General features: G+C 42.8%; 2 protein-coding genes across 4 annotated transcripts in view; both read left to right on the forward strand.

Moving 5' to 3' along the window:
* Positions 1 to 856, forward strand: part of LOC106572043 (E3 ubiquitin-protein ligase rnf213-alpha) — a 78,755-nt gene extending 77,899 nt beyond the window's left edge. For all 3 annotated transcript variants that reach the window (XM_014145768.2, XM_045693885.1, XM_045693895.1), the window contains one exon: positions 1 to 856. This exon is cut by the window's left edge and continues 590 nt beyond it. The gene's annotated coding sequence lies outside the window, so the exon portion shown is untranslated.
* Positions 857 to 10,810: 9,954 nt separating this feature from the next.
* The window catches only part of LOC106572048 (uncharacterized), a 5,789-nt gene continuing 1,599 nt past the window's right edge, over positions 10,811 to 15,000 (forward strand). Inside the window, exons 1-2 of the mRNA XM_014145782.2 lie at positions 10,811 to 11,357; positions 14,177 to 15,000. The exon at positions 14,177 to 15,000 is cut by the window's right edge and continues 1,599 nt beyond it. Coding sequence (XP_014001257.2) covers positions 11,084 to 11,357; positions 14,177 to 15,000 — 1,098 coding nt within the window. The 5' untranslated portion in view covers positions 10,811 to 11,083. The remainder of the gene's footprint in view (positions 11,358 to 14,176) is intronic.

A 15,000-nucleotide genomic window follows, 5' to 3' on the forward strand; every position in this document is an offset into this window, starting at 1 on the left:
TTATGTCAAGGTTCTGACAATGGAAGAACAGATTATGGCATTCCAGGCCCTTACATTTAAAAAAAAAAAAATTTTTTTTTTTAAATTATTACTTTTATTAGATTTACTTTAACTTAAATTACATGTAGGTTGGTTAGGCTTACTGTCATCATAGTTTCTGACACATCACTAGCTTTTAAATGTGTAATAAGTACATTGAACACAAGAATCGGAAAATTGTCAGTGAAGAGTTGTGAAATGATGTAGCTAGGAAAACGCATAGAGTTAGATAGAGGACTCATCTTTGTATTTGTGCCATCTACAATTTTTAAGTAGTCAATTTTCTTCTTTTTTTTGTGTTAAAAAAAAAATATAATATATATATATATATATATATATATTGTTGATTTACTGGCACCAGCAGTGCTGAAGTCTTAAACTAAATAATGTGTGTCATTCCAGTTGACTATTTTAAAATTGTGGAAGCCTTAAATATAAATGCTAAAAAGGGTTATATCCATTTAGAGTCCTCTAACTTACTATGGTAAAATGTTAGCGACAAAACATATACCAGTTACACCTCCGACATCGCAATGATACGCTATGCAGTTTAATGTAGATCTGATTAAATCTAGATGATATGCTATGCAGTTTAATGTAGATCTGATTAAATCTTGATGAAATGCTATGCAGTTTAATGTAGATCTGATTTAAATCTAGGCCCTAGTCTAGACTTGAAGTATAGTAAATTGTCAATTTGATCATTTGGAAGTTATTTCATATTGCAGTTGGGCATTGATCATGAATCTCAAGGATGAAATTGGTTTGTGAAAAATGTAATTGTACTTATTTAAACAATGATTGAAACAAAAAATCATTGCTATCGAGTGTGTGTTTTTTTGGGGGGAAATATATCACTCTATCAATAATGTATGCCGCATTCACGTGCTATCAGAAACTCGGAACCTCAGAGTTAAAATGAACATCATTTATTTGCGTAGTACTTCCTATTGGTTGATTCTTGTAATTTCAAGTGGGGGAACTCGGAGCTCATGTTTCTACCACCAGTTTCCATGTCGGAAATGTCACAGTCTCCTAGGTCTGACTAGCAGGTGAACACAGCATTAGGCCCAGCGACCCATGAAGATCTTAGGCCATCATCACTCCATAGTTGAGAGCAACAATAAAAAAAAAAAGATTAGCTTCACTGTCCTAATACATACTATAAACTGGGTGGTTCAAGCCCTGAATGCTGATTGGCTGACAGCCGTGGTATATCAGAACATATACTACGGGTATGACAAAACATTTAATTTGTACTGCTCTAATTACGTTTATAATAGCAATAAGGTACCTCGGGGTTTGTGGTATATGGCCAATATACCACAGCTAAGGGTTGTATCCAGGCACTCCGCGTTGCGTCGTGTAGAAGAACAGCCCTTAGCTCATTGGTCATATACCAACCCTCCTCATGCATTATTGCTTAATTGAGGGTTCAGTTTCAAAATGGTATATAATGTTCAATTGGCCATTCATTAAACAGCATATTTTGCCATACTTATATATTTTTTTATTCAAAGTTCACTGAGTTTTGTAACTGGGTTCTTTCTTGTAGGCCTTTTTGAAATTTGATTGATGGACGAATAGTTAATAATGAAAGCCCACAATTGTCAATGTTCCTGACATTCTGCTATGTAATATACTCTCCCCTTTTACCTGTGTATACATTCTGGGATTTGGAATCAAGCTCACTTTATAAAAAAAATAAAAAAATAAATGTAACCCTTATTTTACCTGGTAAATTGACTGAAAACACATTCTCATTTAGAGCAACGACCTGGGGAATAGTTACAGGGGAGAGGAGGGGGATGAATGAGCCAATTAGAAGCTGGGGATGATTAGGTGGCCATGATGATACGAGGGCCAGATTGGACATTTAGCCAGGACACCGGGGTTAACACCGTTACTCTACAATAAGTACCATGGGATCTTTAGTGACCACAGAGAGTCAGGACACCAGGGTTAACACCGTTACTCTACAATAAGTACCATGGGATCTTTAGTGACCACAGAGAGTCAGGACACCCATTTAACATCCCATCCGAAAGACTGAGTGGTCCGTGTTTCTTTACTAAAACGTCTCATGAAACTTCAAGACTTACTGTAATGTTGTTTTAAATGTGTAGAATTCTTGCAGTTCATTTGAGTAGAATTGATTGTGCATGAAATTATGGGAGCCATTTAAAATGTGTTATTTCAGGTTTATTTATGATCTGAAGGATGATGACTTCAGGGGCTCTGTACTCCTGATGCTGATACAGTCCATCAGTGGACAGGAGATGGCTCGGGTAATGGTTCGTGCTCATACAGTCCATCAGTGGACAGGAGATGGCTCGGGTAATGGTTCGTGCTCATACAGTCCATCAGTGGACAGGAGATGGCTCGGGTAATGGTTCGTGCTGATACAGTCCATCAGGAGTCAGGAGATGGCTCGGGTAATGGCTCCTGTCTAGTACAGTCCATCAGTGGACAGGAGATGGCTCGGGTAATGGTTCCTGTCTGTACAGTCCATCAGTGGACAGGAGATGGCTCAGGTAATGGTTCCTGTCTGTACAGTCCATCAGTGGACAGGAGATGGCTCAGGTAATGGTTCCTGTCTGTACAGTCCATCAGTGGACAGGAGATGGCTCGGGTAATGGTTCGTGCTCATACAGTCCATCAGTGGACAGAAGATGGCTCGGGTAATGGCTCTTGCGTTGTATGATTCATTATGACAGTTGGGTAGTTTTATTTTTGAATTACGATGTTTAACTAGAGCTATATTTAGGGCCAGGAAGTTTTCCCTGGTCAGATCACATGATCCTGGAGAAAAACTCCTGGCCCTGTTGTGGTAAACTTGGATTATCTTTGGTAACTGTGGTTACCCCAGTCAACAAGCGCCAAACCAGCATGTGCGTGCAGAGAGTAGAATGATCTGTGTTGGCTGCTTTGCACGACGTGCTATCCGTGCTGTTTCCCTATCAGATAGTAGATCTGTGACTGGTGCTACGTGCTGAAGTCCATGATGATTGTTCTCAACACTACGTACAGTAAGAAGAGTCCTGTTACACACACACAGGTGACACTGGCTCTTAAGCAAAGCTCTCACATTTCAGCCATGTCCGATGTCCCTTTAACTACGACGACCCCTGAACCCACTACTACAAACCACCACAACTCCAGGACCAGACACCACCACTACACCTAAACTACACCACCACTACACCTAAACTACACCACCACTACACCTAAACTACACCACCACTACACCTAAACTACACCACCACTACACCTAAACTACACCACCACTACACCACCACTACACCTAAACTATAACACCACTACACCTAAACTACACCACCACTACACCACCACTACACCACCACTACACCACCACTACACCTAAACTACACCACCACTACACCTAAACTATACCACCACTACACCTAAACTACACCACCACTACACCACCACTACACCACCACTACACCTAAACTACACCACCACTACACCTAAACTACACCACCACTACACCTAAACTACACCACCACTACACCACCACTACACCTAAACTATAACAACCACCACTACACCTAAACTACACCACCACTACACCACCACTACACCTAAACTACACATAAACTACACCACCACTACACATAAACTACACATAAACCTACAAAAGCTCCTGATGCTGACACCGAACCCCCAACTACAACAACAGCTCGCCCCTGAACACCTGACACCACCACAAAGAAACCAACCCTGGCTCCTGTCACTACCGCCATGGCAACACCGAGTCCACCTATGGAGGCTCCAGCGCTGATGTGTGGGTTAGAACCTCCTAGAGGTGGGTCTCAGCAGGGCTGGTCTGGAGTCCATTGGTCTGGATGCTTCCACTGCTCACCTGGCCGACCAGCTCTGCTCCTCCCACCAGGAGCATATGAGGACACAGTGTGGCACCCCCTGGAATCAAGGCGGGCAGCTGTGGAAACCCTTAAGGTGAGAAAATGCATATTATGTTCAGTCATGTAGGGTCTATGGTAACATTGTGCTAACCCTTCCTGGTAACATTGTGTTAACACTTCCTGGTCACCTGTGCTAACCCTTCCTGGTCACCTGTGTTAACCCTTCCTGGTCACCTGTGTTAACCCTTCCTGGTCACCTGTGTTAACCCTTCCTGGTCACCTGTGCTAACCCTTCCTGGTCACCTGTGCTAACCCTTCCTGGTCACCTGTGCTAACCCTTCCTGGTCACCTGTGCTAACCCTTCCTGGTCACCTGTGCTAACCCTTCCTGGTCACCTGTGCTAACCCTTCCTGGTCACCTGTGCTAACCCTTCCTGGTCACCTGTGCTAACCCTTCCTGGTCACCTGTGCTAACCCTTCCTGGTCACCTGTGCTAACCCTTCCTGGTCACCTGTGCTAACCCTTCCTGGTCACCTGTGCTAACCCTTCCTGGTCACCTGTGCTAACCCTTCCTGGTCACCTGTGCTAACCCTTCCTGGTCATCTGTGCTAACCCTTCCTGGTCACCTGTGCTAACCCTTCCTGGTCACCTGTGCTAACCCTTCCTGGTCACCTGTGCTAACCCTTTCTGGTCACCTGTGCTAACCCTTCCTGGTCACCTGTGCTAACCCTTCCTGGTCACCTGTGTTAACCCTTCCTGGTCACCTGTGTTAACCCTTCCTGGTCACCTGTGTTAACCTTTCCTGGTCACCTGTGTTAACCCTTCCTGGTCACCTGTGCTACCTACACACACACACACACGTGACCAGTGACCCAGGACCCCAACATATTGTGCCCTCTAGTGTAGAAAACAAGTCAAAATAACCCTTGACAGACAACACACACAACTCATAAACAAGCCAAAATGTCTCCTATACAGATACTGATTGGATCATATTGATCAGTTCACGAAATCCACATGTTAGCACAAGGTGTTAACGAGGATTCTTACTCCCCCTGCTCTTTCCCCCTCAGACTTGTTCAAGGAGGAAGATCCACTCCGTATCCTGCTCTGTCCCGATCAAGACCCTTACTATCGGACCAATCACCTGTAAGTATGAACCATAGAAATAGTAATGCTAGTTAATTAATTCTAGTAATTCCATTTCTATGGTACAAACATCAGTAGCTTGTGAAATTCTGCCAGTCAGAAGAGAGCTGGACCTGCTACTGTTGATGATGTCATAGTGGGACTAGACCAGTGATTTTCAAAACTCTCTTTGGGGACCACCAGACGTTTCAAAACGTCTCACCTGATTCACCTATTCAAGGGCTTGATGATTATTTGACAAGTTCAATCAGGTGAGCTAGCTGTGGAATAGTTCAAATACATGGAAACAGCTGTGGGTGAGGTTTTCCTCTCAAGGAGAGGTTTGAAAAGCCACTGGATTAGATGAACAGATGACTGTCTTATTGTCTTTGACCTACAGGGGACCATGATCTGGAGGGAGCTGTACCTCATCACTTACCTGTTTCTTCTCTTCTTATCCATAATGTCCCTCAAGCATGTCTAGTGCCACCCCCCTCACTCTTTTTATTTAGAACATAAAAAATGTTCTTATTTGGAACGGGAGGAATCCTAAAATAAGCCTCACTACTACCCTACAATGTCCTAGGAAATCTGGTCGTCTTTCTTTCCCCAACTTTAAGCTATAGTACTTTCAGATGAGAACATTTAAAATCTGGCTAGACCCTACCTCCGATGTGCCTTGGCAAATAGTAAAAAAAAATGCTTTGTGCTCCCCAATCAGAATGCAAGATCTTCCATTTTATGGGACAAAGCAAAAAAATTTGCTGTCTCACATTGAGTCTATATCAAGCTCCTTGATTGTTTTGGCAGCAAATCCAATAACTTCTACTCCTCAATCTTCATGAAATCTTGCGGACTTTGGAATAATTTCCTACTGTCTGGTTCCATGCCCTTCACCTTTCCCCGATGATCTGGTATACATGTACTGTCAGATATTTGTAATTCACAAGGTCATGGTTCATTTCAAGATTTTAAAAGAATCATATTCCCCTCACTGTTTTTTTTGTGGTTCTTATGATGTACCTTGGGATGCCAGACTGGTCCTTGGTCTTGTATCTGCAATGTACAACATGAATTCCTCATTATATCACATGCCTGTCCAAGAGTTGGGAAAAATATACTGCTCAAAAAAAATAAAGGGAACACTAAAATAACACATCCTAGATCTGAATGAATGAAATAATCTTATTAAATACTTTTTTCTTTACATAGTTGAATGTGCTGACAACAAAATCACACAAAAATAATCAATGGAAATCCAATTTATCAACCCATGGAGGTCTGGATTTGAAGTCACACTCAAAATTAAAGTGGAAAACCACACTACAGGCTGATCCAACTTTGATGTAATGTCCTTAAAACAAGTCAAAATGAGGCTCAGTAGTGAGTGTGGCCTCCACGTGCCTGTATGACCTCCCTACAACGCCTTGGCATGCTCCTGATGAGGTGGCGGATGGTCTCCTGAGGGATCTCCTCCATAGCATCAACGCCTTCCTCTTGCAGGAACTGCTGACACACTCCAGCCACATGAGGTCTAGCATTGTCTTGCATTAGGAGGTACCCAGGGCCAACCGCACCAGCATATGGTCTCACAAGGGGTCTGAGGATCTCATCTCGGTACCTAATGGCAGTCAGGCTACCTCTGGTGAGCACATGGAGGGCTGTGCGGCCCCCCAAAGAAATGCCACCCCACACCATGACTGACCCACCGCCAAACCGGTCATGCTGGAGGATGTTGCAGGCAGCAGAACGTTCTCCACGGCGTCTCCAGACTCTGTCACGTCTGTCACATGTGCTCAGTGTGAACCTGCTTTCATCTGTGAAGAGCACAGGGTGCCAGTGGCAAATTTGACAATCTTGGTGTTCTCTGGCAAATGCCAAACGTCCTGCACGGTGTTGGGCTGTAAGCGCAACCCCCACCTGTGGACGTCGGGCCCTCATACCACCCTCATGGAGTCTGTTTCTGACCGTTTGAGCAGACACATGCACATTTGTGGCCTGCTGGAGGTCATTTTGCAGGGCTCTGGCAGTGCTCCTCCTGCTCCTCCTTGCACAAAGGCGGAGGTAGCGGTCCTGCTGCTGGGTTGTTGCCCTCCTACGGCCTCCTCCACGTCTCCTGATGTACTGGCCTGTCTCCTGGTAGCGCCTCCATGCTCTGGACACTACGCTGACAGACACAGCAAACCTTCTTGCCACAGCTTGCATTGATGTGCCATCCTGGATGAGCTGCACTACCTGAGCCACTTGTGTGGGTTGTAGACTCCATCTCATGCTACCACTAGAGTGAAAGCACCGCCAGCATTCAAAAGTGACCAAAACATCAGCCAGGAAGCATAGGATCTGAGAAGTGGTCTGTGGTCACCACCTGCAGAACCACTCCTTTATTGGGGGTGTCTTGCTAATTGCCTATAATTTCCACCTGTTGTCTATACCGTTTGCATAACAGCATGTGAAATTTATTGTCAATCAGTGTTGCTTCCTAAGTGGACAGTTTGATTTCACAGAAGTGTGATTGACTTGGAGTTACATTGTGTTGTTTAAGTGTTCCCTTTATTTTTTTGAGCAGTGTATATTCTTAAACACTGTACTGGAGTGGGATTGGTCCTCAATTTGGGGTAATATTAATTATTCAAAGAACCAGCTCATCCACTATAATTTTCATAGGATTTATCATAATCCTGAACGTAGATTTAATCTGAGTGACACTGATTTATATAACTTTTGTTCATGTTCTGAAGTAGGTCTTCCCACACCTGCCCGTCCGTCCAGCATCACTACTCTGGACGGCTCTGACTTAGAATACGTGGACAACTACAAATACCTAGGTGTCTGGTTAGACTGTAAACTCTCCTTCCAGACTCACATTAAGCATCTCCAATCCAAAATTAAATCTAGAATCGGGTTCCTATATCGCAACAAAGCATCCTTCACTCATGCTGCCAAACATACCCTCGTAAAACTGACTATCCTACCGATCATCGACTTTGGCGATGTCATCTATAAAATAGATGACATCGCCGACACTCTACTCAACAACAACACTCTACTCAACAAATTGGATGCAGTCTATCACAGTGCCATCCGTTTTGTCACCAAAGCCCCATACACTACCCACCACTGCGACCTGTACATTCTCGTTGGTTGGCCCTCGCTTCATACTCGTCGCCAAACCCACTGGCTACAGGTCATCTACAAGTCTCTGCTTGGTAAAGCCCCGCCTTATCTCAGCTCGCTGGTCACCATAGCAGCACCCACTCGTAGCACGCGCTCCAACAGGTATACCTCACTGGTCACCCCCAAAGCCAATCCCTCCTTTGGTCGCCTTTCCTTCCAGTTCTCTGCTGCCAATGACTGGAACGAACTGCAAAAATCTCTGAAGCTGGAGACTCATATCTCCCTCACTAGCTTTAAGCACCAGCTGTCAGAGCAGCTCACAGATCATTGCACCTGTACATAGCCCATCTGTAAACAGCCCATCTATCTACCTCATTCCCATACTGTATTTATTTATTTTGCTCCTTTGCACCCCATTATTTCTATTTCTACTTTGCACTTTCTTCCACTACAAATCTACCATTCCAGTGTTTTACTTGCTATATTGTATTTACTTTGCCACCATGGCCTTTTTGCCTTTACCTCCCTTATCTCACCTCATTTGCTCACATTGTATATAGACATATTTTTCTACTGTGTTATTGACTGTATGTTTGTTTTACTCCATGTGTAACTCTGTGTTGTTGTATGTGTCGAACTGCTTTGCTTTATCTTGGCCAGGTCGCAATTGTAAATGAGAACTTGTTCTCAACTTGCCTACCTGGTTAAATAAAGGTGAAATAAATAAATACAAATCTATAACCCACATAGTTAGCATAAACACAATTTAATGACCTATTCATGTTCTACATATTCTAGATCTAGACCCCTGGCTGCCATGGGAGGAGTGTTGCGCTACGGTAACAAGTCTGCTTTTTAACAGAGCACCATGTCCCTGCCCTAAACATCAACAATGACCCATCAAGAGTAATCCGGATGTGCCAGAGGGTGATATACCAAGCACAAAGCTACCAGTAAACAGAAACTCTTGTCTTTTTATCACATGATACTGACGCAACAAGTTGTTTAGAGTGTTAAAAAATGCAGTTGAACAAATGAATAGACTGTTGCACTTATGACGCTTCGACCACACCGACAGTGGTTTTGCGCAAAATAGTACGCAGCATCATCTGTATATGTATGCGACAAAAGTTCAACATTCACGTTCTGCTACCGTTTCTGTCAAGCCGTCGACATACAGTTTGACGTACGTTCGACATTTCAGTAGCCTAATAGTACATGAATTGTGGGATCTACGCCATTATACCACTAGATGGCAGCAAATATGTACTTTTCATTGACAGTATTAGTAATTCTGAGGTTGGAAAGATTTTACTTCTATTATTTGACATGGCCATGTATTTCAATAAACTCCCAATCACACTGGATTATTCAAAACCAATTCCCATACTACCCACACCCTAATAAAGCCTTTTTACAGAACCAGACACCATCACTACACCTCATACAAGTACTTGGGAGTATGGCAAGACAGTTCACTTTCCTTCTCTCAGCACATATCAAAGCTGCAGGCTAAAATTAAATCTAGACTTGGTTTCCTCTATCGTAATCACTCCTCTTTCACCCCAGCTGCCAAACTAACCCTGATTCAGATGACTATCCTACCCATGTTAGAGTACAGAGACGTAATTTATAGATCGGCAGGTAAGGGTGCTCTCGAGCAGCTAGATGTTCTTTACCATTCGGCCATTAGATTTGCCTCCAACGCTCCTTATAGGACACATCACTTCACTCTATACTCCTCTGTAAACTGGTCATCTCTGTATACCCGTCGCAAGACCCACTGGTTGATGCTTATTTATAAAACCCTCTTAGGCCTCACTCCCCCCTATCTGAGATACCTACTGCAGCCCTCATCCTCCACATACAACACCCGTTCACTCCCCCCTATCTGAGATATCTACTGCAGCCCTCACCCTCCACATACAACACCCGTTCTACCAGTCACATTCTGTTAAAGGTCCCCAAAGCACACACATCCCTGGGTCGCTCGTCTTTTCAGTTCGCTGCAGCTAGCGACTGGAACGAGCTGCAACAAACACTCAAACTGGACCGTTTTATCTGCATCTCTTCATTCAAAGACTCAATCATGGACACTCTTACTGACAGTTGTGGCTGCTTTGTGTGATGTATTGTTGTCTCTACCTTCTTGACCTTTGTGCTGTTGACTGTGCCCAATAATGTTTGTACCCTGTTTTGTGCTGCTACCATGTTGTTGTCATGTTGTGTTGCTACCATGCTGTGTTGTCATGTGTTGTGCCTTGCTATGTTGTTGTCTTAGGTCTGTCTGTATGTAGTGTTGTTGTCTCTCTTATTGTGATGTGTTTTGTAATAAAAAATATATATTTTTAATCCCAGCCCCCATCCCCACAGGTCTTTTGCTTTTTGGTAGGCCATCATTGTAAATAATAATTTGTTCTTAACTGACTTTCCTAGTTAAATAAAGATGTATAAAAAACACTAACTCCAGCACCAAACACCACCACCACTAGGCCTACGTGTGAGCCAATCTAAGATTATGTTTTTTTTTAAATCAGCAAAATGTGTATCACAAAGCATTCATTTCCATACATCGTAATCAGTGTAGCACAAAATCATTATGCAATTTATTGTATTGTTGTTTGAGTCATGTTTTATAATTTGGTTTTAACACACAGGCTAATTGAGGGGTGTTTTTATCCGAGTCTGCTTGATTCTTTCAACACCGTGTACCGTCACCGTGCATGCATAGCGGGACCCTGTGATTCAGTCAGCGTATTGGCAGTGGGCTCACTTGATTGCAGATCTGAGATATGTGTGCGTGCCGCAACAAGAGGTCATTCGGAACGCGGCTGGTGGAGAAACACGCACAGCTTGTTGGAATCCGCGCCCATAGCCAATATTCGCTCTTTCCTATCCGTGACAGAGGCTGCAAAAATGACGATCAAAAAAAGTAAAACCGTCGTTTTTGAAAGACGTGCAGGGGATTTAACTGCGTTGTATTGTATGAATGATTGGATGATTGCAGTGGTGTTGGCTATTATTACCATGATGTCTGTATGGGCCGCACTCATCATATACAGATACATACAGACAGAGAGAGGTAAAAGAAGAAGGAAGGTTGATGACGACACTATTTTGGAAACTGAAAAGGACGACAATGAGACGCGAAACGAAGAAGAACAAATACTATCCCGTGTCGAGTCAACAGGTAAATCAACATTTATTAGTGTTCATTCTTCACTGATCGGTCCTAGGATTTTAAATGAAGTCGAATGTGACCCATATGCATCATAATTGCTGACTACGTTTGTTATGTGTTGCGCTACATGAGAGATCCGCCATGATAATAGAATAGGAAGCCCACTACAGTCATGTCTACAAACACGTGTGCGCAGGTCTCCTTGAATCCGTCAACTGTGTGAGCGCGCAGGAGATTGGAAATATACATTTGTTATATCAATGAAGCCCTTTGCTTAAGTGAAAAACAAATATCAGTTGTCTCTAACAAAATTCCCTAGTTTAATTGTCTGTATAATGCTTTAGATATTACAGTAGCTATTAGGTTGGGTAGGTTACTTTCTAGTTACCTGTCAGAAATTGTAATCAGTAAAGTAACTTTTGGTTTACACACACACTAACGTAATTTGATTACTTTCAGTTACTTTTGCATTACTTTCCCCTTAGAGGCAGACAAAAATAATCATAGTGGTCTCTGTATGGGGTCAATTTCACGCCATATGTATTGTATTCAAAATAAAATAAATCGTGAACATGAAAAATAAAGTTGAGAATGTAAACAGTTTCGAGGACGGGTGAAATAATGGATGTTGAAATCAAAACCAAACAATTGAAAGCAAAATGTATAGAATTGTAAACAAAAAATAAGACATAAAAAGCAAAACCCCAAAACTTGTAATCAAATCATTTTTAAAGCGAGCTCAATGATTAAAATATTTGAAAACGAATGCAAACATCGTTTCCCGTTAAACTTTCCCAGCAACGAATCCTATTGCATATATTTAGCCTACGCTCTTGCCTGCATGTACTACCTTTTTGGTTTTAAGCTACTCGTATCTTTGCTTTCACTGTCGGTCCTTCCCAGTGCGAGGTTTGCTATAATTTCCCCGTGAAGGACGGGGTTTAGAGGGTCCACTAGTATTCGAGTGACGGTTCTATGATCAACAGAGTTATAGGCTACACTACATTTACGTCATTTAGCAGACGCTCTTATCCAGAGCGACTTACAGTAGAGTACACACATTTTTACATACTGGCCCCCCGTGGGAATCAAACCCACAACCCTGGCGTTGCAAGCGCCATGCTCTACCAACTGAGCTACAGTGGGGCACTACAGCAAAGACCTGCATGCTTTTCATGATCAGGAAACCTCAATTGATCTTGTCATTTCAGATAATGTAACGGTAGCCTCACAATATCTCTCAATATGCCACCATTAATTGGATATTTGAGTGATTTTTATCAAATAAAAGTGAACTATACCAGACCAGTATAAGTGGTTTAGGTTCATTTCCCATCCTTTGTGGGCTCTGCCTGTCAAGCAGCAGAAGGGCGCATTTTCCGATGTACAGTTAGCTGGTAATGTTTACTCTGCTAGCTACTGGTAGAAACTTTGTACAGTTAGCTGGTAATGTTTACTCTGCTAGCTACTGGTAGAAACTTTGTACAGTTAGCTGGTAATGTTAACTTTGCTAGCTACTGGTAGAAACTTTGTACAGTTAGCTGGTAATGTTTACTCTGCTAGCTACTGGTAGAAACTTTGTACAGTTAGCTGGTAATGTTAACTTTGCTAGCTACTGGTAGAAACTTTGTACAGTTAGCTGGTAATGTTAACTTTGCTAGCTACTGGTAGAAACTTTGTACAGTTAACTGGTAATGTTAACTTTGCTAGCTACTGGTAGAAACTTTGTACAGTTAGCTGGTAATGTTAACTTGGCTAGCTACTGGTAGAAACTTTGTACAGTTAGCTGGTAATGTTAACTTGGCTAGCTACTGGTAGAAACTTTGTACAGTTAGCTGGTAATGTTAACTTGGCTAGCTACTGGTAGAAACTTTGTACAGTTAGCTGGTAATGTTAACTTTGCTAGCTGCTGGTAGAAACTTTGTACAGTTGGCTAAACGTATAGTGGTAGGTAGACCTAATGTACTTTTTATGTAGAACCCATTGAGGGGATCCCAACAACCAATGAAGGCGTAGACCTAGCGAATTTAGCTAACATCCCCTTTTCAACATTTGTTTTTTAAGAGTGTTTAATCACGATTGCTGCTGACAGACATGATAGGCAACATTGATTGATGGATCACATCAAATTGGCTAGCTAGGTAACAGTTCACGTAAATATGGCTAGTTAACAAGCTAACTTTCAGGGGATTAACTAGATGGCTAGTTAACCAGCTAACTTTCAGGGGATAAACTAGACGGCTAGTTAACCAGCTAACTTTCAGGGGATAAACTAGACGGCTAATATCCAAATAGTGTTTGATTTGCTTTCCATCTATAGTGGTGATGACAAGTAGTCCGACTGACAACTTTTACCAGGACGAGGACTTGTCCATGTCATGCTCTTTCCAAAAGTGTAATCTCCGATGAAGCAAGCTAAATGACACGTTGTTTGCTTAGCTAGCTAGCTACATCCAAAATGGATATGCTACCTTCACGTATCTGAAATTACATGATCAATTGGTGTTTACTGATCATGAAAAGCATGCAGTTACTGTATAACTCTGATGATAGAACTAGGCTCTTAAAGAGGAGACGTTATTAAAACAAAATAGTGCTAACATTTATTTAACAATCCCGTGAAACGGCATATAGTTGTCAATGGTTTTAGCAGAGCCGGGGGTCTCCTTGCAGCCAAATTGTAAGCTCGGCACCGTATTGTGACGTTTTATTGATAACGACCTATTCATTCCAATTAGACTGGTTTGGATTCCTCCTTGGAACTTTGAGGGTTTATGATATGGCCCATCCAGTAATTTAATAGGATCTCCAATGTGCTTATTTTCCAGAGGAGGGTGAAGAAGTCGTGCCAGAGACACTGGAGAGCTGGGATGGAGAGGAATGGAGGAGAGAGCCAATGGAATGGATTCCAACAACCAATGAGGATGTAGAACCCATTGAGGGGATCCCAACCACCAATAAGGATGTAGAACCCATTGAGGGGATCTCAGCAACAACCAATGAAGGTGTAGAACCCATTGAGGGGATCCCAACAATAACCAATGAGGATGTAGAACCCATTGAGGGGATCTCAGCAACAACCAATGAAGGTGTAGAACCCGTTGAGGGGATCCCAACAATAACCAATGAGGATGTAGAACCCATTGAGGGGATGCCAACCACCAATGAAGGTGTAGAACCCATTGAGGGGATCCCAACCACCAATGAAGGTGTAGAACCCATTGAGGGGATCCCAACAATAACCATTGATGATATAGAACCCATTACAAGGATCCGAACAACAACCAATGAAGATTTAGAACCCATTAAACAGATCCGAGCACGGACCAATGAGGATCTACAACCCATTAGACGCATCCGAACACTAACCAATGAGGATCTAGAACCCATTAGACGCATCCGAACACTAACCAATGAGGATCTAGAACCAATTAGATGGATCCGAACAGCAACCAATGAGGATCTAGAACCAATTAGACGGATCCGAACAGCAACCAATGAGGATCTACAACCCATTAGACGGATCCGAACAACAACCAATGAGAGCGATGGTCCTTACACGTGGGAGTCATATGCTGAGTGGCAGATCGTTGAGGAGTTTCACCTCGGCTCTCAACCTCAACAGCACTGTGAAGGCATATGTCAGCACTAT

Source organism: Salmo salar, chromosome ssa01 (assembly GCF_905237065.1).
Source record: "Salmo salar chromosome ssa01, Ssal_v3.1, whole genome shotgun sequence".
NCBI classification, from domain to species: domain Eukaryota; kingdom Metazoa; phylum Chordata; class Actinopteri; order Salmoniformes; family Salmonidae; genus Salmo; species Salmo salar.